At 36.0% G+C, this 22,978-nt stretch overlaps 2 protein-coding genes across 3 annotated transcripts; one reads left to right on the plus strand and one right to left on the minus strand.

Moving 5' to 3' along the window:
* The first annotated feature begins 469 nt into the window (after positions 1-469).
* On the plus strand, positions 470-5,576 carry LOC306843244 (peroxisomal trans-2-enoyl-CoA reductase-like). The gene is made up of 6 exons (XM_079374604.1): positions 470-653; positions 1,055-1,162; positions 1,266-1,405; positions 1,615-1,711; positions 2,584-2,708; positions 2,853-5,576. The coding sequence occupies exons 1-6, from the start codon at positions 569-571 to the stop codon at positions 3,027-3,029; spliced, it is 732 nt and encodes a 243-aa protein (XP_079230730.1). The 5' UTR covers positions 470-568; the 3' UTR covers positions 3,030-5,576.
* Positions 4,937-22,915, minus strand: LOC306843243 (VPS9 domain-containing protein 1-like). Of its 2 annotated transcripts, none has more exons than XM_079374603.1 (16): positions 22,767-22,915; positions 22,395-22,467; positions 21,795-21,986; positions 20,616-20,775; positions 19,725-19,836; positions 18,382-18,444; positions 17,691-17,743; positions 17,393-17,480; positions 16,742-16,827; positions 16,136-16,653; positions 15,742-15,871; positions 14,718-14,923; positions 13,139-13,223; positions 9,707-9,811; positions 7,125-7,237; positions 4,937-5,923 (listed from the first exon to the last, which is right to left on the minus strand). In XM_079374603.1, exons 1-15 carry the CDS (start codon positions 22,863-22,865, stop codon positions 7,126-7,128), a joined length of 2,082 nt encoding a protein of 693 aa, XP_079230729.1. In that variant the 5' UTR covers positions 22,866-22,915; the 3' UTR covers positions 4,937-5,923; position 7,125. The 2 variants fall into 2 exon arrangements, with proteins under 2 accessions (XP_079230729.1, XP_079230728.1); XM_079374602.1 differs by having other exon boundaries at positions 7,121-7,237.
* Positions 22,916-22,978: the final 63 nt, after the last annotated feature.

A 22,978-nucleotide genomic window follows, 5' to 3' on the forward strand; every position in this document is an offset into this window, starting at 1 on the left:
AGAAACTAAATAAATAAATAACAATTAAACGAGTAAATATATGTGTATATAAATACATAAAACGGTGTAAATTTGCATTTTTCATAAAAAGTGATAATTATATAAAATATTAAAAATAATTAATTAATATAGCTAAAATTATTTACACGTTTTCGCAGTTTATACAACTTGCAATGATTGTTCAATTTAGTGTATGTACCAGTAATAATTCACAAGAGGGCGCTATAATATATGATATAAACTGTTGGTAATATCATTTCTGACCCTTGTATCAAACTTTATTATTAGAACTATTCCTATTGACAAGATTATATTATTGTTATTCACTACATTATAAGATTATTTTTTTTTCAGTTGCAACATTTATTTTCCTGAAAAATTGTTTTTTTGAAACTGTAATTTATGATAAAGGATAAACGAATGCATAATTAGGCGGGCGTGTCATTCGAAAGGGGGCGTGGTCTTCTTTCTGCGGTTCGATTTAAAGAGCTTGAGCAGCAGGAGACATGAAGTCCATAAAACATAATCAATCTCAGACGTCTGCACTGCTGCAGCGGTTGTGTGCGCGATGTCAAACGGGGACAGGGTGGTTTTAGCGCTCGGTGGAGCAGGAACTGTCGGCTCCGGGATAGTGAAAGCTCTCCTGGACAGAGGTAAGAGAATACTAAGTATTTACACTTAATATATAATAGCAAGCATTATTTTTATATAATCATCTGAAATATTGTTTATAATTATTTATAGCAACAGTAAGTATTTATTATTATTATTATTATTAAGAAAATGAGAAAACGCCCTCAAGTGCCCAGCTCTGATTTTCTGAATATATTGCTTTGTTTAAAATTAGATTCAGTGCAGTTATGATTAGGAAAACAATTATTTATTCACCACTATTAGATGATTTAAATTCAGATCTCAAGTTTGATTCCGTAATTTAATTCTAAATAGATTAAACCTTTTCTTTTTTGTACTTTAAATGATAAAAATAGATGTCTTTGCATAAACGTATTTTGAAAGTTCTGCATTGCATGTGTTCATGCAAACACATTTTTAGGTTTCAAGGTTGCAGTGATCTCTAGAGACAGCAGCAAGTTGGAGAAACTCAAGGGGTTTGTTTCACCTAGCACAAAAAGTAACCTGACCACTTTAGTAGGGAATGCTGGTAAGTATCTTTTGTAATTTTTTTTATCTTTTATCTTTGCAACTCTAGACATTTTGGGGTCTTATTGATTTTGTATTGATGCAATACTCTCCTAATCTATCAGGCTCAGAAGAAGGTGTAGAGGAGGTGAAACAGGCCTTGCTCAAGTCTGTGGGTAAGATCACAGATGTGGTGTCCTCTCTGGGGTTCAGCTGGTGGCAGGGTGGTCCACCTCACACCCAACCCCTCAAAGAACTGCACTGGGTGAGAGAGCTGCTTTTATCCTTGAAACCCCTCTACAATATTAACCCCAATATTGATCCCTTTCAGCGATTCTTTATACTTGCTTATATGACGCACAACATTTCACCATCCCCATTTTGCTTTCTAAGTCCGCTTTCATCCTTGGGTCTGCTTCTCCAAATGATCCGTCATCATTTGATTGCTCAAAACTCTTCGTCTCTGATCAACAGGTTATTGAGACTCTGCTTTTCAGCACCTTTGTGTCTTGGAAAGCGTTCTTTCCCCTGGTGAGAGATGATCCTAACTGCACCTACACGTTCATCACAGGTACATCACTATTTGCCTACCAAAACATATATTTAGTTAAAGTTATGTAGTTATATGTGCATATAAATGAGCATTAACAAATCTACTTGAGTCCGCATTCATCACTCAGCAAATTCAAAACAACAATGCATATAATCTTAAAAATAAAGGTTCTTTATGGTTCAGTGAAGGAGATTTACCATCCATGGAAACCTTCTATTGCACAACAGGTTTGTTATAGTGGAAAAAGTTTAGTCAGGTTATTACAATTGTCTTTACACTAAGGTTCTTTTGACAGCTGTTTGCCATCACTGCAAAAAAAATAAAAAAATAAATAAAATTAAAGAAATAAGGAATAAAAACTTTTGAAACCTGAAGAATGTTTATCCTCCATGATGGAGCCTTTCCAATGGACTTTTTTTTATATTTTTTATAGAGATACAACTATTTGAAAATTTGGAATCTGAGGGTGCAAAAAAAATAGAAAATCTAAATATTGAGAAAATCACCTTTATATTTGTCCAAATAAAGTTCTTAGCAATGCATATTACAAATCAAAAATTAAGTTTTGATATATTTAAGGTAGGAAATTTAGAAAATATCTTCATGGAATACGATCTTTATTTAATGTTCTAATAATTTTGACCCATACAATGTATTGTTGGCTATTGCTACAAATATACCCCAGCGACTTAAAACTGGTTTTGTGGTCCAGGGTCACATATACATATACATATATTTTCTGAGAGCAATTTCTGTAAGAACCAGATTTAGATTGCAAAAACGTTTAAAATGAAAAATTTTCTCAATCCACAAACCATTATGCAGGCTGACGTGGCAATAAAAAGTAAATGATTCCCCCTGCTTATCCAGATGCGTTCTGTGTTATTCAGGAGGAGCTGGAGAGAAGTTGCTCATGCCGGGCACAGGATTCCTGACCATAGGGGCAGCCAGCTCTCTGGCATTCTGTCAGGTTCTGCGTGAGGAGTACCTAGAGGTGCCATGTAAACTCAACCAGGTGTGTCTCATCAAACTCTCCTCAACACAACCACAAGCTCATGAGGTTATATTCCGGCCATGACAAGCTCACTTACTGTAGATGTGCTTAATTGTCATTAAAATATTTCCCCATATGATGCCTGTCTTAATAATCTCCCATCAGGTGAAAATCAATACGGGTGTGGCGGCCCCAGACCGAATGGCCCCCGGGTACCTGAACCACTTGGATTTAGGGGAAGCCGTGGCTACGCTGATAGAGCGCCGCAACACGTCCCACACAGTCTTCCCCGTGAGCTGTCCTGCCGATCTAAAAACTGTTATCTTGGAGGGCAATCTGTAAGCAAGGCCCATAGGATTTTCCTCTGTATTCACTTTATCCTATTAGTTTGCGTGTATTGTTTTATTGCATGTCAACAAAACATTTCTGTATTGAAAATCCCCAGCTTTGTCATAGTACAGTCATAGCCTTGAAATACTCATTGTGCTCAAAACAAATCAATATAATAAGCAGTGGAATGGCACAGATGCCTTGGAATGCAGCTGAGCGTAAACGCAGCCCCAGATATGTAAGCTTGACATTGAAGAAGAGAGACACGTGTGAGAACGGATGTAAGAACAAACTTGTTTTTTTCCGCGGTTAGAGAAATGAAAAAACATGGCAGGTTGTTGGCACACTTGCATCCCCGTAGCGTGACTCCTTGCCCTCGTTCACTCAAAATTTATCTGGCTGTTGCTTTCGCGGCTCCAATTATTCCCAGCCGTGTGGCCCATAATAAGCGTGTGAAGGGGGCAAGGGGTTTAGAAAGGGCTGGCCTTCAAACGGTAGGACATTTTTGTGTTTGTTTGCCGTTATCATGATATTTGCATAAACGCTTTAGCGATATGAACTTAAATTTGCTATTAAGAATCTGGATTCAGTGAAGAAAGGAAAGGAGGTGAGAAGGCTGTGGTTTTGCTTTGCATCAGCTTATAAAAGAGATAGTTTGCTTCATGTCATTCCAAACATGTATGATTTACATTATTCTTGAAGGAAAACCTTATAGGTTGGGAATGACGTAAAGGTGGGTAAACTATCCCTTTAAATCTGAAGTACAGACCAAAAATTCTGTTCACATCACCAAATGCTGTCTCTGTTACTCGGTTTAGTACTTGTCTGAGTGAAAACAATTCATGGGCGCATTTATATTGTGTGTCTGAGGAAATTAAAATAATAATAAAAAAGAAAATCTCCCAGACTCCTAGTTTCTTTGAAGTAACCAACGTGACCTGAGCCACAAAGCCTAGGGTGTGATATGACTTCAGTCGCCTGGATTTCATTAAAATCTGGCTTGGATTTCTTATTTCAAAAATAGTTTGGGAATTGAAAAATGGAAAACAAAACCCACTTAAGCAAACAATGATGTCCCTTTTCGTGAGACGGTACACTTTGAGTGCCAAAAAGACAGTTTCTCATCAATATTTTCAAACTCCGAACTCATACTTAAAGGGATAGTTCACCGCAAAATTAAAACTATCATCATTTATTCACTCTCATGTCATGCCAAACAGCATTTGTTTTTCTTCAGTGGAACACAAAACAGATATTTTGAACAACATGAGGTTGAGTTAATGAATATTTTCATTTTTGGGTGAATTCTTTTCAATTTTATGAACAGTTAAAAAGAGAAACTAAGAAACTATCAGGGATGCAAAACCTCACAAGAAGTGAGAGTGAATAGGTTATGATGAGCAACCAACTGGCTTTTATATGCAATTTTGCACAGTTCTATCATCATCCATTTCTATGGATCAAATTAATGCATACAGATCAGGGTTTGCAAACTTTCCGTAACCACTCTTGCTGTATTTTGATGTTTAACCCCAAGGCTTGTAACAGGTTATTTAGGGTGCCAGCTCCAAAGCGCAGACAGGAATTGGGGCATTTATGTAGAGGGACAAGACAAGTGGACTGGAAGATATTTAAAAGGCTGCCCATAGACAAAGTCACACAGTGAAGCCATTAGAGTAATCGTCATCCACACAGAGGGTTTTCTAGGACAGAGGTTAAGCCTCCTGATTCAGAGTGGCATGTTTTCTCCTTCGGCCCGCAAACTTTCGGAACAATCCAGCCATCTGCCCATCAGGGAACTCTGCCTCCCTCTGAGCAATCGCTTCTCCCTGCAATTTCCTCGCCCTTTGAATTTTAACCAATCGATTAAAAGGTTTTGACCCAGCATGGAATTCAGAAAATAAAAGAAAAACACCACAAAGGGTTACATATGTCTTTATTGTTAGAAAATTCACATGCCATGCACTTTCAAACCATGCCCATGACCCAATCTTAACGATCGGGTATGAAGAGATTCAGGCTACATTCACATTACAGATCTCTAGCAAAACACTCACATTCTGCTCAGACAAAACAAATATATACAATGCATTTGCTCATACAAATTATTTTATTATGCCTCAGTAACTGAAGATAGATGGTTCAGCAGCATTAAAGTTTCTTGCGCATCCAAACTTTTTTTTTTTTTTTCACATTGATTTCACTAATTTGACTGTTAGAGTGAAAAGCAATTCATTAACAAATTAAGATATTTAAAAAAGAAAGAGATAAAACCTATACTGCTTAACAACACGATGCCTGTCTGCTAAGTGGTATATTTACTTGCAAGAGAAATGCACAGCTCAGAGTATAAATGTATAACAGAACTTGACAATTTTTCTCCATTAGTTCCTACCCAGTTAAGCTCAAATTGGCTAAAATTCTGAGCTAAAATACAAAAACTCAATTAGTGTCTCTTTCTATATTGTTTAATAAATAGGGTGTTACATGATGACAAATGCTAGTAGTGCTTTAATCTTTCATTTCCATTAATAAAATTCTCTGAGAAATAGATTGACCAAAAAAAAAAGTAAATGGGATTAGAATATATTCACATTTGCATTAATTTAAACATTTTAACTAACCTTTCCTAACATTCTGGCTCATTTCATCCAATTCGGTCTCATAAATATATATTTTTTGCTTTGGCTACAATACTGAGCTTACTTCTATTCAGATGAACCTGCCCTGTAGCGCCCAAACACAGCGAATAACCTTCTCCAGTCCCTTCAAAAGCAGTAGGTGAGGAAGATCTGAATAGAACTGAAGTCTGGCCTGATTTGGGACTTGAGCAGGCTGAGCAGACGAGATACACCAACTCCTGAGGACTGTCAAACACAATGAGATCTTTCCGTCGGCCTAGGCACCTAGAACCAAAACACAAACGGCTCTAATTAAACTGGATGAACAAGAACTGTGTAAGGTAGCCAGCTACTTTAAGAGGAGAGACTGTTAGAGAAGCAGAAGCAAAAGAAAGTGTTCTCCATCACTCAGGCAGAGGCTGGAAGTTTGTTTGACATTTTGCCATGTTTAATGGTCTCCATTGGGTAATCTAATTAGAACTTAAGCCACCGTAGACTATCATTAGTTTAGTAACGCGACCATAAATAGAAACTTCACCCTGTGGGCAAAAACAAACCGCAACATTTAACTTCAAGAAGTGAAGTTCAAAGTTCAGCAAGGTCAGTGAAATTTATCCATCAAGGTACGAGCAACACATCTGGCTATGATCCAGGGATACTGCCCAGCTCCTCCCATTCTATTTTGTTTCATTTAAGGAATGGATTTCAACATGGAACGCCGTAGCGCAAGTGACAGCTGTACAGACACTGCGCTCTGCAAAGTTAAACGTTTGGATAAAATGGGATAACTGCCACAGGGAGTTCTGATGAGGCGGAATAACATTGTCTGATAGAGTTAGTGCTTTAGTTAGATCTTTTCCTGACCCACCATATGACCAAGTCCTTACTCAAATGAAAGAGAACATTTGAAGGGCACAAATGCATTAAGGCAATAAATGATCATTAATAATAACAACAACATTCAAAAATTTGAGGTCAGTAAGAGTAAAATGTTTTTTGAAAAAAAGTCTTATGCTCACCAAGTCTGCATTTATTTGATCACAAATAGCTAAAACCATATTGTAAAATATTACAGTTTAAAATAACTATTTCAATAGATTAATGCAAATTAATCCTGTTAAAGCAAAACTGAATTTTTAGCAGCCATTACTCCACTCTTCAGTGTCACATGGTCCTTCAGATATTAACATTAATTCAGAAAAATATAATATGCTAGTTTGGTGCTCAAGAAACATTTCACAATCACCAAAAAAATGCTGCTAAATATTTTTACAAAAACAGTTGTGTTGTTATTGTCAGATAAATAGGAAGTTGAAAAGAACAGCCTTTGAATAAATGGAAGAGAGAAAAAGAGAGAAAGAAAGATAGATTTCATAATTATGAATTGGGATGTTAATCTATGTAACCTGCATGTAGGTAGCCGACTTGGTTTTGAGTTGGTGTGTATCAGAGAGGATAAACTTGGAATATGATTGGCTTTACCTACGTCAGGTGGGTTTGGCAGCTGGGGGTGGAGCCCCACCCAAAAGCAATGACTCAACGTAGGTCAGCGTGCTCTGCAATGACGTCAGGCAATACCCTTCTTCTCCAATCAGATACCTGTAGACATAAACACTTCATTAGTGCTCCTGCTCACAAGGGAAAACAAGATCTCTTCCACTGAGGGTCAACTTCAAGTGAACCCATCTGCTAATGAGACTAAGACACGAGATCAAGCTGAAGCCAAGAGCCAGTGTGTAACATGTTAGGGAATGTGATGAGAGAAGAGAAAGTAAGGGAGAAACCAAAAACAAATCTTTCCATTCATTAAAGTTCGCTCAAATATATAAATCATCATTTTGCACCCTCAAGTCGTTTTAAACCCGTGCCATAAAGTCATATCTGATTTGAGACCTGCTTGAGGTGCAGATTATCAATAAAAGGCTCAGGTTTGTATAAAGAACAAAAATCTCTCATATGACAAAGCAAGTTCACCTAAAAAAAAAAAAAAAAAAAAAAAAAAAAAAAATTTTGCATGTGCTCAGGACATGCAAAATGTAGATGAGTTTGTTTGCTTATCAGATCAGATTTGGAGAAATTCAGCATTATATCACTTGCTCACCAGTGCAGTGAATGGGTGCCGTCAGAATGAAAACATTACAATAACCCACAAGACTCCATCAGTTAACATCTTGAAGTGAAAAGCTGTTCACTTGAAAGAAACATATACATTAAGGTGTTTTAACTTTAAACTGTTGCTTCTGCTGCATGCCTGATCAGATCTCTCTCCAGATTTAGATGAGATTATCCATAATTTCATCAGTCATATTTTAGTCAGCAGCAATGGTTTGAAGTTGAAAATGTCTTGGATACGCAGCTTTTCACTTCACAAGACATTAATTGATGGACTGCAGACATGTGGTTCACTTGTGGATTTATTGTGATGTTTTTATCAGTGGTTTGAACTCTCAATCTGACAGCACCCATTCACTGCAGAGGACTGGTGAGCAATGCTAAATTTCTGTTTGAGATGAAGAAACTTTTAGATCTCAGATGGACTAAGAGACGGACCATTCTTTTAAGTAGCTTTTGAATCCTGCCACTATGAACAGTTGGTGGAAAAAAAATAATAGTTCAACACCATATTTGTGTTCAGTGTCAAATAACAGCAAGTCTAGAACTAAATGAATAATGACAAAAACTACCCCTTTAAATCAGCCTAAGTCATATGTATATAGTCCAAATGAAAGGAAAGCTGTTAACTGTGCCTGAGAATGAGTACACTTCCTATCACAACTTTCCTCACACGCTGCAGAGATTTCCACCCACAGTTCCAAGCCACCGAGCAGCATAAACATCTAAAGAGATTTTATTTGTATTTTTATAGGGAGAGAAAAACCCAAACTAGAATATCCCCAACATTCCTTGTTAAGTGCCAATCTAACCAGCCTGTAAAAATGTCTAGTTTTATACTGATAAACAGAGCTCAGGGCTGTGGTCTGAGTAGGCACGCAAGAGTACAGCACAGGAGGGGTGACATGAATACCCATAACGCCGCTCAGGAAACAGGTCAAGCGGTCACCTAAATTAACTGAGATCTTGCTGTTGTGACATCCTCTGCTCAAAAAAAACAAACATGAAAGATGGCATCAAGGTTGAACTTGGATCACCAATAAGAACTGTAATATTTGCTTATGGGTTTATTCCAACATGTTTAGACTGGAGGGTATTTTTCAAGCTGACATATTTATGCACAAAATCCGAGGCAATAGATGACATTTCGATTATTGGAAACAAGTGAGGTCGTGTTCTGTCGATACTTGACACATGCCCAAATGACAGTGAGCCTGGCACTTAAAATATGACAAGCCAAATTTCCAGCATCTTCTACCCCAACATTTTCAACAACTGATGCCAAAAATTTGACAGACTGTCAATGGGTTTTAGAGGCTGTCTGAGATGAGCCATTTTCTATTGCATAATATTTAGTCAGGCTGAATTGCAGATCTTTAACCCATTATAACAATAACATTTAACTCTCAGCCATATTGGTATCTATTGGACAACCTTTTACAATTTTTGTGTTTGCTTGTTTATTTGATAGTTTCATGCCAAGTCTAAAGCTAAGAACTGGGTACACAAACTACTATACAAAAGTATCATAAGCGGCACAACATTTATAAGTAACGTTTCTTAAATTCCAAATCAGCATGTTAGAATTATTTCTGAAAGATCATGTAACTCTAAAGTAATGGCTGCATCAAATAAATGTAGTCTTCATGAGCATAAGAGACTTCTTTTAAAAGCATTAAAAAATATATATATATTTTGCCACTGACCCTTCTGAGGTTATTTGCCACTGATATCACATGCTAATGGTCACTTCATTCTTTATAACGTCTAAATGTAAAAAGAGAATGACTTTACCAAAGAATGTCACAAGACATGGCCTGGTGGGAGGCATATGCACAGTAGAATACAGAAAAGTGTGGGCCTTCTCACACAATTCTACACAATTTCCAACGGCTCATTTTCAGTTCATACTAGTAGAGAATAGAAATTACAAAGCACTTTATATTGAAGACGTACCCCTCGTGAATGAACTCTTCCAATGCGGCACATTCAGACACCAGCTGAGGAGTTTCACTGCGTAAAACCACGAACGCCAGGATGGGCAACAGGTCATCGGCACCTCTGAGAAAGACAAAATGGGAAAACTTTTAAAAAATGAACAAACAAATCCAATTAATTGGTATGATAAGCTATCCTCAGGAAGAACAGATAAACCCCATGATTCGTGCGTTGGAGGGACGTTTGCATGAGAAAATAGCTGGGTGTCCCCTTTCCTGCAAGACACCTGATTTGTTTCATACAGGTGAGAATAGCTCTGCATACCATCATCATCTCTGTTCCAACACAGTTTCTGCTGCTATCAAAATAACGCTCACACATGGCGTGCTGGGATGACGCGGCAGTTAGCGTGTTCAAGCCTGTTTGTCAAATTATGGCAAAATCTGAGCATATGAGGAAAAGCTTTTTTTCCAGCAAGGGAAAGTCCAAATTTGACTGAGTTTAACAATGTGAACTTGAAGGGATGATGACGGTAATGAAATGTTGCAGCAAAAAAAAAAAAATTTGCAAATGCATGAGCTTTGTAAGAAAAGAAAAAAAAAACGATGTATTATAGACCAATATGCCCCCTCTAGAGAAAAGACAAAGGAATAATACAAAGTTGGACAGACAGAGGAAATGACTGCTGTGCAGAAGGAAACATCAATATAAATTTAAGTGCACGTGAATGTAACCCAGAAAGGAGGAGAAGAAAGTGAGCGAGTGAGAGAGGAGAGAATGGAACAGAACAACCGAGAAAAAGGGTGAGAATAGCTAAATTGTTCATGTTCATGCATGCATGAGGACATTCATTCTCCCTCACAACCAAACACAAACTTAAAAGCAAAACAAAGGCAGAATGCGCCTTGGCTGTGCTACCAGGGCAAAATCAGGACAAGTCTCACAATGACACATTTCCTTTCGGATCGCTGATGCCTTTATAGCACAATCATTTTTAAACCAAAGTTCAAGCACAGGACTGAAAACACCCAAATAACCCTAACGAACCAAAACCGTTGGATTTGGAAAGCAACTGTACATTGTTCTGGTAAGAATACACACGAAAATTAGGGATGGCCAGTATGACCAAATCATCTAATTGCAAAGTCATAATAAAAATATTTGAAAATCTGGAATCTGAGGGTGTATAAAAAAAAAAAAAAAAAAGCCTTTAAAGTTGTCCAAATGAACTTCCTAGCAACACATATTACTAATCAAAAATTAAGTTGATACATTTACCGTAGGAAATTTACAAAAAATCTTCATGGAACATGATCTTTACTTAATGTCCTAATGATTTTTGACATAAAAGATAAATCAATAATTTTGACCCATATGTATTTTTGGCTATTGCTAATGTAATAACAAATATACCCCAGCGCCTTAAGACTGGTTCTGTGGTCCAGAGTCACATATTTAAATTAAGAACAAATTAATAAATATTTAAAAAAAAAATCAGTCATTTTAAACAACAACAATTACTATTATTAAATTAATTAAACAAATTTTAGGATTTGCGATTCATAGATTTTTCTTTTCGATTTCAATTTTGGCTTCCAACAATTAAAACAAGATCATTGAGGTAAACAATTGCGCCTCATTCATGCTTACACACCTTCCTTCACAGCAGTGCACTTTTGTTACTCCTTAAATCCAAACTTAATGTCAAAATCAGCCAATCAGTAATCGTTGTAGAAATGTAGCCTTATTGTATTCAATAATTTTTTTTACTTGCATTAACCAATTTGTTTTGCTGAAGTATAAAAACTGGTACCAGTAACTATGAAATTTCACTGAAACCTATGACTCATTACAAAAAAAGATTGATCATACCACCAGACACAAAGTGTGTTAAATAATGATTTCAATACTGACCAAAATAATTTCTACTTTTTGTTTTATAAAAAAACCCCCAAAAAAACCTTGACCTTCTAACAATTGCATTCTCTATTTGAATTTTATTCTACTACTCTTCTATTATAAAAAGACCCTCTAACATTGGCACTCTCGATGGTTTTAATATTCTAGTTAAAAAAAAAAAAAAAAAAAAAAAATAAAAAAAAAAAAACACCCTCTAATCCTAGCGTTCTCTATTTATTATATAAAAAAAAAAATGTGTACTTCATTAGACTAACCGAGCATTTATATTTTATTGCTCTTTTGTTGGTTTTGACTGCTTTTGTCCTCATTTGTAAGTCACTTTGGATAAAAGAGTCTGTTAAATGACTAAATGTAATGTAAATGATTAAATGTAAATGTGATTTTTGCCATAGTTGAGCAGTCCTATATACAAATATGATTGATTCAAACGCGACACTAGCGACAAGACTGTCTGCACTGGAAGTTTCTGTCTGCAACACAGCCTGCTTTGCCCCTGATTTTTAAAATCAAGTCACCACCCATATACTGAATAGTATAACAATCTGCACCAGTTGATACATTTCTACACATTTCACCTCAGCTAAATGTTCTTTCATCAGTCATGGGGCACCAAACTGCTGAGCATGTGCGTCACCAGTGAGCCACCGCTCTGCCAACTGATGCAAAGAGACATGTAGATATGACGCAAGTGTTCATTCTACTCTTGCTTCCTAGAATGAAGCACAAAATCAAGAGAAAATTGAACAAGCAGCTTGTTTTGATAGGTGTGGCAGGGCCAAAAGGATACAGAGATCAGAACGGCCCACATAATCTCCAAGTGCAGAACGCTAGCGTGAGCTCGCACTTTAACCGTCAAGATCACTGCTGAGATGGGAGGAAATTTAAGATGTTTTCCAAAAGAGTGGAGCAGGCGCTGAGGTCTGTGGGAGAATTACCACAGGGAATCTTAGCCAAGTACATTCACTCCGATAAACCTGAGTGAACCCACATATTTAAGAAAATGCATGTCATCGGGATTTTACTGTGGTGGAACACAGCCGTTCATGCTGTAAATCCAGAATTCAGGAGTTTTACAAATTAGAAGAGCTAGCCAGAAGCAGTGTGAACATTTAATGAACTAGAACATAAGCGGAGCAGCAAGTCTCTATCTTCAATAGATAAGTCTCACTTTTGGTTAACATTACTGGATCAATTTGACTTGAGCTAAGCAGTTCTACACTCTCAGACTCTCTCAAAGTGCATCAAGGCCAAAGTCTGCTCCAGACAGGGTGACCCACTTATAGAGGAAGTCCGCTCCGAGCACCCCGCAGGGGCCATAGGGTCAAGATGGAACCCCTGCTGAGCTTTGGCCTCTGTGAGGTCTGATGAAGTCTGACACAAGGCTAGCGGACAAGCAGGAGATTGTTCTAGAAGGACTCGGAACTGCAACATAAAGTTCCTTTATGACTCGTTGTACTTCTGAAAGGACCGCAAAAAGGATGGAGCTTCACAGGAACAATCGTTTTTATGTTTAGACTTGTGCATACTCACATTGCTGCTGATTTGGGTGGAGGATCATTTTCTTGCAGGAGGCGGTACTCTTCAGCACAGCCACAGATGATCCGTAGAGTTCTCACTGCAATGAAAAAACAACGGCAATCAAAAAACAATACAATTTTTTTAAAAAGTGTGTGACAGGACATAGGTGTATGTTCAAAACGTAAGGGTACATATTAGCATTGATAAGCACTCTTAAAGGGATAGTTCATGCAAAAATGAAAATTCTGTCATTACTTACTCAACTCATTGCTGTCTAGGGAGGGTCTGGAAGCTCTCGGATTTAATCCAAAATACCTTCATTTGTGTTCCGAAGATGAACGAAGGTCTTATAAATTTGGAACGACATGAGGGCGAGTAATTGATGACAGAATTGTCAGTTTTGGGCGAACTACCCCTTTAAGATTAATATGCAACAAAGACCAATATGCACCCTTAGGGGTAGAAAAGGAATACATTTTCAAACAACATCCAAAAGGTTGGAACCACATTTCTTTCACACACACAAAAAAATACCAGAGCATTATTTTATGAAGTAATAAATCATGACACAATTAAAAAATATAAGATCAAGTCATAATTAGTCATAACTTTCTCATAAGTATGACTAAGTATATCAGTTCCAGCTTTCTCATAATTATAAGTTGAACTATGACACAAGTCATTATTATAACCAAGTTCAAAATGTGAGGTCATAATTATGACATCTTAAATTTCAACTGTCAAAACTATGCTTTATCTTCATCTTAACTTTGCATTTATCAATTATTAAAAATCTAAATTTTCACTGTCACAATTTCAATGATGAGATGGGTCAAATGATAGCACTTTCACCTGTACATCTAATAAATATGACTTAGTATGTCAATTTGACTATAATATTTTATTTTCCATTTTTTTCTTATAAAACTTAGTCAATTATGAATAAATTCTAAATTCATAATTATGATTATCAAAGCATGATTTGTAGGTGGCAGAAATTATTTTCTAAAATCTTACAATTCTTTCTCTTATCCAAGCTTAATATATAGAGACAGCTATAAGTGAGCGATTTGTAGGCTGATTTCACTTAAAAAAAAAAAAAAAAAAAAAAAAAAAAGCGTGTTTGGTAAACCCTTTTGAAAACATTTTATTTTTGCAATTCCGTTTGGACACCAAGGTACCGTTTACACCTTAATGCGTTTTTAGTGATCGACTCTCCATCGGATTTGTTAAAACTGTTCCATTTACACTTGGCCACATGTCTCTGCAAAAATCCGAACTGCAAAGTTAACAGTTCATGTTAACGAAAACACGGGCTGCATTGTATTCGTCATCAGATCATTCAAGATCAAAGACCACAACAGGGGAGAACATCAGCACTCGTAAGATAATTTAGTCTCACTAATTTTAATGAAAATGATTGTGTTGAGCATCTACAACTTACTTTCAGTTTCATTTGCAGCAGTCTCGAAAACATTTTGGAGGGCATAGCCATCCGATCAGAGAAAACGCTTGAAGTGACAAGGTGTAAACAGGCCCTAAAGTGACACATTGAACACATTGGGTTTGTGGTTTTAAATTATGATCTTACCAATACAATCCAGTTTCTTCTGAGGACAATAGCCACTACACAGAAGCTTCAGCTCCTGCACCGCTGACTCATATGGATAGGAACCATGCAGCACAGCTGGGTCTCTTGGGAACAATTTAGAAGGAACACCAACATCGCGAGGTGAAATATTACGATGAAGATGCATGCTGCTCTCAACAGCCAGCTCCCGTTCTTGATGCACCTTCCTAAAGCATCACAAAAAAACCCCCAAGACATTTATATGCAATTTGCTAAACCATACAGCATCTATGAAAGTGCTTTGATGACTAAGAGCTTTTTGTGAGCAGTTGTAAGGGACAGTGGTTATTTTCAGCCATGCTCTAACTAAAAAATAGTGCATATGTTACAAATTGACTAGTTGAGTTGAGACTACTGAATTGTAGATTAATAGTGCCATCTACTGCTCAGTGTCTAGACAATTCATATGATTCAACATGAACTCTGCCATTCAAAGAATTAACGTGAATATTCTATTTTTTGAATAAGGAACAAATGTACATTTCTTTGTATTATTCAATCAAAATATTGTATTTACTTCACAAGTTAAAATCTATTAAATACAAATGTGCAACTGGGGATTAACCTAATTCTTGCATTAAACTGATCAAAAGTTACTGTAAAGGCATTTATAATGTTACATCAGATTCTTTTTCAAATAAATGCTATTTAGCTATTCATTTCCACAAAAACCATTAAGCAGCACAACTGTTTATTGATTTATTTAAAAGCAATGTTTCCTGAGCACCAAATCACCATATTAGAATGGTTTCTAAAGGATAATGTGACACTGGAGTAATGGCTGCTGAAAATTCAGCTTTGCCATCACAGGAATTAATTACATTCTAAAATATATATATTTAAAAAAAAAGTTATTTTAAATTGTTATAGGACTTCACAATATTACTGTATTTAATCAAGTAAATCAGATTTGGTGAGACTTTTCAAAATCATACATAAACACACATGTGAACCTCAACCCTCCCACTATTATTTTGTGGCTTACCTAAAAAGTGCCAAGAGAGGGCGCCAAATAGGGGTGAAGAAGACTTCCTCTATACTCGCCACACATTGGTCCTTAGAATTCGCAGTGTTGAGACATTCAAAAGAGAGAAGACACAGAGACAGCAGGCGATCTGTTTCACACAAAGATAAATCCATTTACCACAGACAATCAGCCAACTAGTCCATTTCATAAAAGGACCTTTTTACAAACATGTTTATGGTGGATTATGATGCTCAGGCGTTGTTTACACCCTAATGCAGTGCGAACACATGATACAACCATACAGATCCCACTGGCTATAACAGGGGATTTCTAAAAATGCTGAACTCACATGTTTCACATATCTAGAGTCACAACTAAGATCTCATTCACACAAGAACAAACACTTATTTACCGATAGAATTGTGGATGTCTTTGACGATGGCCTTCAAGTGTTCCTTCAAAGCACGCTCCTCAAGATGATTAACATGATATTTGAGGTCTATGTGTGTTGTGTCAAAGGTCACATCAGCATCTGTATCATCACCACTGTGAGAAGGAACCCAGTCCAGCTGAGTAAGAAACTTCTCTAGATCCTCAAAAGAGTTCTCCCTATCTGTGGAGACCAGAGTTGAGGACTCGTCCAGGTTAATCTCAGACTTTGTGTCATTGGCGTTGAGGTCGTGGGATAGGGAAAGGGAGATGGAGGCATCAGATAAGCTGTGTGTCATGGCAGATTTGAGCGGGCTCTGCTGCGGAGAGATAAAACTGTCGGACAGGAGCAGGCTTTGGGCGCTGCGGGAGGGCTTTAAGGGCAGTGAGCGACCAGGCGTTGTGCTCAGAGGAACACACTGGCTCACTATAGGATACAGTCTGTTATACACCCGATACTGCAGCCTCTTCAGCAACTTCATGACTGGATGGTCTGGGTAGCTGGGATTGGAAAAGAAAAGAACCAGATGACATAAGATACAGAAGAAACGCTTTTATGCTTACAGATGATCTGACAGCATTAACTTACCTGAGAAGACATGACATGAGACCTGAAACCAGGGCTGGATCATTTGGATTCTTTTTCAGATTATCTTTCCATATTTTTGGCCATTCCTATGATTAAACCAATGAAATCATTATTTATATATTTGTGCACATACACTAATGTTCAATCAGTATGACTTAAAAAAAAAAAAAAAAAAAAAAAAAAAAAAAAAAAAAAAAGGAAGAAATTAAGGCTTATTCAGCAAGGATGCATTACACTGATCAAAACCATCAGTAAAGACATTCATAGGGTTACAAATGATTTCTGTTTTAAATAAATGCTGTTCATCAAAATCTTGGAGAGAAAAAAAAAAAAAGTTTACTATGATGATTATGATAAATATTTCTTAAACACCAAATCAGCATTTTAGAATGATTTGGGAAGGATCATGTGAAACTGAAGAAAATTCAGCTTTGCCATCACAGGGGGAAATTAAAATATATAAGTTTTCAAAAATAGTAAAATAGAGAAGTCATTTTAAACTGTAAAAATAACATTTTATTACTGTACAAACAAAAAAAAAAATTACCAAACCTAAACTTTTGAACAATAGTGTAGGTTTACCTGTTACATTCGCAGTTGCAGAAATATACAAAGATATAGTTTAAAAAGCTACACTATACATAAACTTACATGATCTTGCTCATATTCAAGCACATTTGCGTACAGAGCCCGCTGCTCTTGTTCCTCGTTTGTCACGGTCCCACAGCTCGCAAACCTCCTGCAAAAACACACAATTACATGAGTCCAAATTTAACAATAATATAAAAAAAAAAAAGGCAAGCATTATGCAGCTTAAATGTATTTGCATAATTCCTTTGATAGTACAAGGTATTACGTCATGCACAACACAAATATGAAACAGGCAACACTCATATAATACAACATTAGCAAAGCAGCTTTATATGGCCTATGGGTCAAAAAGTCTGACCTGTTGGCTTCTTCCTGCAGCCTGAGTCTCCTTTCCTCCATTTTTCTTTGAAGCTGCATGAGCTCAGGAAAACTCACAAACTTTTGAAAAATTACCACACTCAGAAAAAGCTATGAGCAGAAGACAAACCTTGTTCACAGCACATTGATAAAATATTCATCCAACACGCTTAAAATTTAAAGCTTTTAATAAATTGTTGAAATTGGAGATTTTGAAAAGAATTAATCAGATTTCAATTAAGCTACATTAAACACTTAAAAAAAATGCAAATAAGATGATTTAATGAAACTTGAAAATAAAACTTAAAAGGAGCATCAAGAGTTTGAACAATAGACGCCTCTGATTTGCAGAGAAAGAGATCACAGAAACAGGTCACAGAGGCATTGACCTTCCAACCCTAAACTCCCCCCCCCCCCCAGGCACTCGTGACGAAAGCATCTCAAAGGTCAAACATCGATGAACTTAAAACAGACATCAAAAGCCATTTGATAAGCTTATGTAATAACCTCAACAACGGCACAAGTAATTGACAGAAATTATTGATGGCTACCAGATTCACAAACAACAACATTTTAACACCTGTCCAATTCCAGGCTGATTCTGAAACAGAATCTTAATGCAATGCACTTAGGTGTAAAATCTGAAACCAGATCTTAACAAAAGAAACAGCTCAAGGGTCTAGTAAGGATACTGCATCTTGCCTGGCTTTGGCTATAATCAGATTCTCCATCATCTGCCTCTGGAGAGAGAGGGTCTATAATAATAATAAAAAAAAAAGACCAGTGTTATACAAATATTTCAGTTTCAACTTTATTACCATTTACTCATTGGAAGAAAAAAAAAAGAAAAAAAAAAAAAAGACTGAAGAAAGTTACATGATATAGCACATATATTTTTAAACACATAACGTTAATAAACTGACACCACACTAAATATTCAGAAAACATCCACCCAAACTAAATTACTTAAACTAACCAGTTCTTCTCTGAATGTAAATCTCACTTTTTGCCTAACCAATTTAAAATAATCAAATAGTGTCAAATGACCTAAAAGTCAAACATTCAAGAAGTCGTGTATGAATTAATATGAAGTTAAAAAGCAGCATGCATACTGCAGAACTAGTTAAAGCAAATTAGATGGGCCATATCACAGCATGACATTATCACTTACAAACTTCAAATACTTTAATACACTGCATCATATTAAGCAAAGGATTTTCAGATGGCAAAGATTAATTGTAATTAATGGAAACATTTTCAGCATACCAAGTATGCCGATAAAACCGATTTTAATATATAGTCAAAACGAACCTTCCAGAATGTCTTGATTTTTTTCCAGTATAAACGGATATCCATTGGCATTTCTCTGCGTCTCCGGTTCATTCTTGAAAACTGGACAGCACACACTGTTTGTGTCCCGCCGAGCAACATTAAGTTTGACCCGCCACCAAAACTTAAACGAAAGAGCTTACCGTACAAGTCAATGCGATATTGCTCATTAAAACTACTATAGAAGTTGCGCTAGCGACCTCAAATTATTAAACATGGATCGTCTTCGTCAATCTATCGCTCTGATCCCTGACTGGCTCCCCAAACCACAGCATGCGTCGCAGCGGTCGCACCACATGGACATGTGAGTTTAGTGAAGCGCGCAAAGCCATTTAAAACAGGTGGTGTGGCGAAAGATGTGTTCTACGCATGCGCGCAATAAGGTAACAGATCACGTGCGTTTGAAAAAAGTTTGTTAACGGATTTTCCACACACATACAATTTTATACATATTATGAAAGCTCTGAAACACAAGGTGGAAATAACCACAAAGTGAAATATTTTTATTGGCTTTTGTTTCCTCTTGCAAATACTTTTTTCTTCATAATTTGAGTACAGAAGAGTACAGCAGAATGCTAATGAAACAGACTAAAGAACCTTAAGTTTTTTTAGGGCTTCCATTTTCTATATGCATGCATGTGTGTACTTGTTTATTAATTTCCTAAAGTAAGCATAGATAAGCACACTATTTTTTTTCCAGACTTACCAATGAGGTTTTTTGTGTGGCCTGACCAGGGGTAAGTCTTGCCAGCCGAGCCTCATAATTAGCCTTAAGCTTCTGATTGAGACGTGATGCTTCTTCAATAGGCGTTAATTCCCTGTTATACACATACAAAACTTCTTATTATGTACATAGAGTGCATTAGGGACAGTGAGACTAGAAGAACACGATGTCCTATTAACTTCCTTCATATGGATGCAGAGTAGATCTCTATCACAAAACTGATAGCCTTGAAAGATCAATTTTTGGGGTCAGTGTTCAGTGGAAGTGCAAGTAAGTAATTGTGTGAAACGTGGGGTGACATGTGAACCATTATTTAGAAAAAAAAAAAATACAGTGATGAACAACCAAATATTAAAGGTTCTGGACTAGATCTCTCAATTTTTTTTTATAATAAATGATTTACAACAGTTATTTAAATTTTAAAGCAAAAGCTTGCAGTTTTTTATTTATTTTATGGTCTCTTTTTCTTACGGAGGCATCATCCAAATAAAAACAAACTTGTTGACATTATTGCTTTTTGCTTTCTTAACTTTATTTGAATAATATCCATTAAAAATGAAACCTTCAGTTTTCAAGTATTTAACAGAGGCTATTCCTATCTTGTTAGCTCTGAGACGGTGAGACATATTTATATATTATTTATATTATACATTATTTATAGAACTATATAATAGTAATATTTATAGTTATCTTGTTTTTGTTTGTTATCTTGTATGTCTTTGTAACAACAACAACTTTGCATGTCATACTATATCTTTTGGAACCAGATCGATAGATATTTGGACTCTGTACTCATAATTATGTAGGTTCCCCCACATTCCGCTGTTATGTATACACAGCGGTTATGAAACCCTCAATATCTCACAGCCTTACTTTCTGTTGTCTTGTGATTCCACTGACTGAAGCTTCTGGAAGACTTCAGGTGGCAGGAAGGGGGAGCCAGTCCTCCCTCCCTCAGAGAGGACTCTGCGATGTCTGGTGAGCTGCTCTTTACTTTGGGTCTCAGAAAGCAATGCAGCTGCATTAGGTGTTTCTACAGAAAGAGGAGTTTTGTGTAAACTGAGATACACTACCATTAAAAAGTTTAAGATGTGAAAAAAAAAAAAAAAAGTTAATAATTAATAATTTAATTTATAATATAATTAAATTAACTAATTAATAATGCTGTCAAACGATTAATCGCGATTAATCACATCCAAAATAAAAGTTTTTGTTTACATATATCTGTGTGTACTGTTTATTTATTATGTATATATAAATACTCACACATACAGTATATATTTAATAAATTATGTTGTCTTTATATATTAAATATATTTATATAAAATATAAGAATATAAATGTATATGCATGTAAATATTTCCAAACTATATACTGTATGTGTATTTATATATACATAATAAATATACACAGTACACACATATATATTATGTAAACAAAAACTTTTATTTTGGATGCGATAAATCGCGATTCATCGTTTGACAGCACTACTTATTAATAATTAAATAATCAATTAATAATATATTCATAATTTAATACATTAATAATAGTTAAAAACTGAAAGTAAAACATTTACAATGTTACAAATGATTTCTACTTCAAATAAATGCCGTTTATCAGAGAATCCTGAAAAAAATGCATCATGGTTTCCATAAAAATATTAAGCAATAAAAATTGTTTCCAACACTGATAATAAGAAGAACCATTATAAATAAGCTCCAATTATTAATAATTAATTAGAATGATTTCTGAATGATCTTGTGACACTGACGACTGCTGAAAATTCAGCTTTGTCATCACAAGACTAAACTACATTTCAAAATTAAACTAAAAAAACTATTATTTTAAATTTAAATAATCTTTCACAATATTACGGTTTTTCTTGGTGAGGATAAGTGACTTTATTCAAACCATTAAAAAAAATCCTTCATTATTCCAAACTTTTGAATGGCAGAATATTTTTAAAGAAATGTCTATATGTATAATACATACAAGTAGCAACTTCATAGACACCCTTATTGAAAAACATGAATAAAGAAAATAAAGGCTCACCAGTCATTTTGGGATGATTTGTCACATTAATAGCTGGAAAGTTGGTCTGTTGGGAAGCGGACAGAGGAGTGGAGGAAATGACAGGTGTTGTGGACTCGTGCTTTCTTATGATGCACGATTTAACCCTTTCTAAACATTGCTCAACTAGTTTCACCATCTTCTCCAATTCCACTGACTCCATCGCTCCCTCCTCTGCAGGAAGAAATGCATAAAAACAGAAAGGTACAATCTGACAGTGGAGTTACTCCTGCCTAATCAACCAGTCTGTACATAAGCCTGAAAAGTTAATCATGAACAAAGGTGAGATTTTGCCTTATCTTAATAGGGCTTTAATAATCATTTCATGCAATCTACAGAAGATAAGATACATTTGATACCCTGTGTCTTAACTTTGATGTCATGATGAAGCACACAAATTCGTGACACATTACCACATACAACCTCTTCCCTAAAAGTTCTCTCTTAAAAAAGGAAGCCAGTTTACATCACATGACAATGACTCAGGCAGAGGAAATAAACAGCATTGTGAAATAACCCTGAAAGCACACATCACATTTGAATAGAAAGGTTGAAATAATTTCTTAAGTATGATTAACTTACGTTTAGATGTGACATCTTCAAGCAGAGCATGAGAGATGTAGTTGATACTTCTCAAATATTCACAGTACGCCTCCTATAAAAGGAAATAAATAATCATAGCGGGTGGCAGGAAGATTTTTATTTAGAGGTATGTTGAAGTTTTCACAACATAAACTCAAACTAGCCCTGATGAATCTTTAAACACACTCGATTAGGGAAATTACACCAAAGGGTAAACACTCCACATGACCGTCGATATGATTTTATCAGGACTTTTATTGAATAAATTCACATTTCGACCAGAGTCGCAGTTTTGTGGGGGAATCATTGGGGTGCTAAATATGACCTTATCAGGACTAAACAGGGCAGGTGTAAAGATTCAAACATCAGTACCTTGTGTCTGTTGCCGGTCTCCAGCTGAATGGCCTCTTTTACAAGTCTCATGGCATTCTGCAGCGGTCTCTGACTGCTGTCCCTGACGGGAGCGGCCATCCTGCCAAAACAATCCCATCCGCAACAACCGCTAGTGACGTAATTACTGCGCTTTCAAAATAAAAGATGAAATCCTCCGTTTAAATAAACAAAGAAAATACAACCTATTTTAT

The sequence above is a fragment of the Barbus barbus genome (assembly GCF_936440315.1).
Source record: "Barbus barbus genome assembly, chromosome: 23".
Taxonomy (NCBI): Eukaryota; Metazoa; Chordata; class Actinopteri; order Cypriniformes; family Cyprinidae; genus Barbus; species Barbus barbus.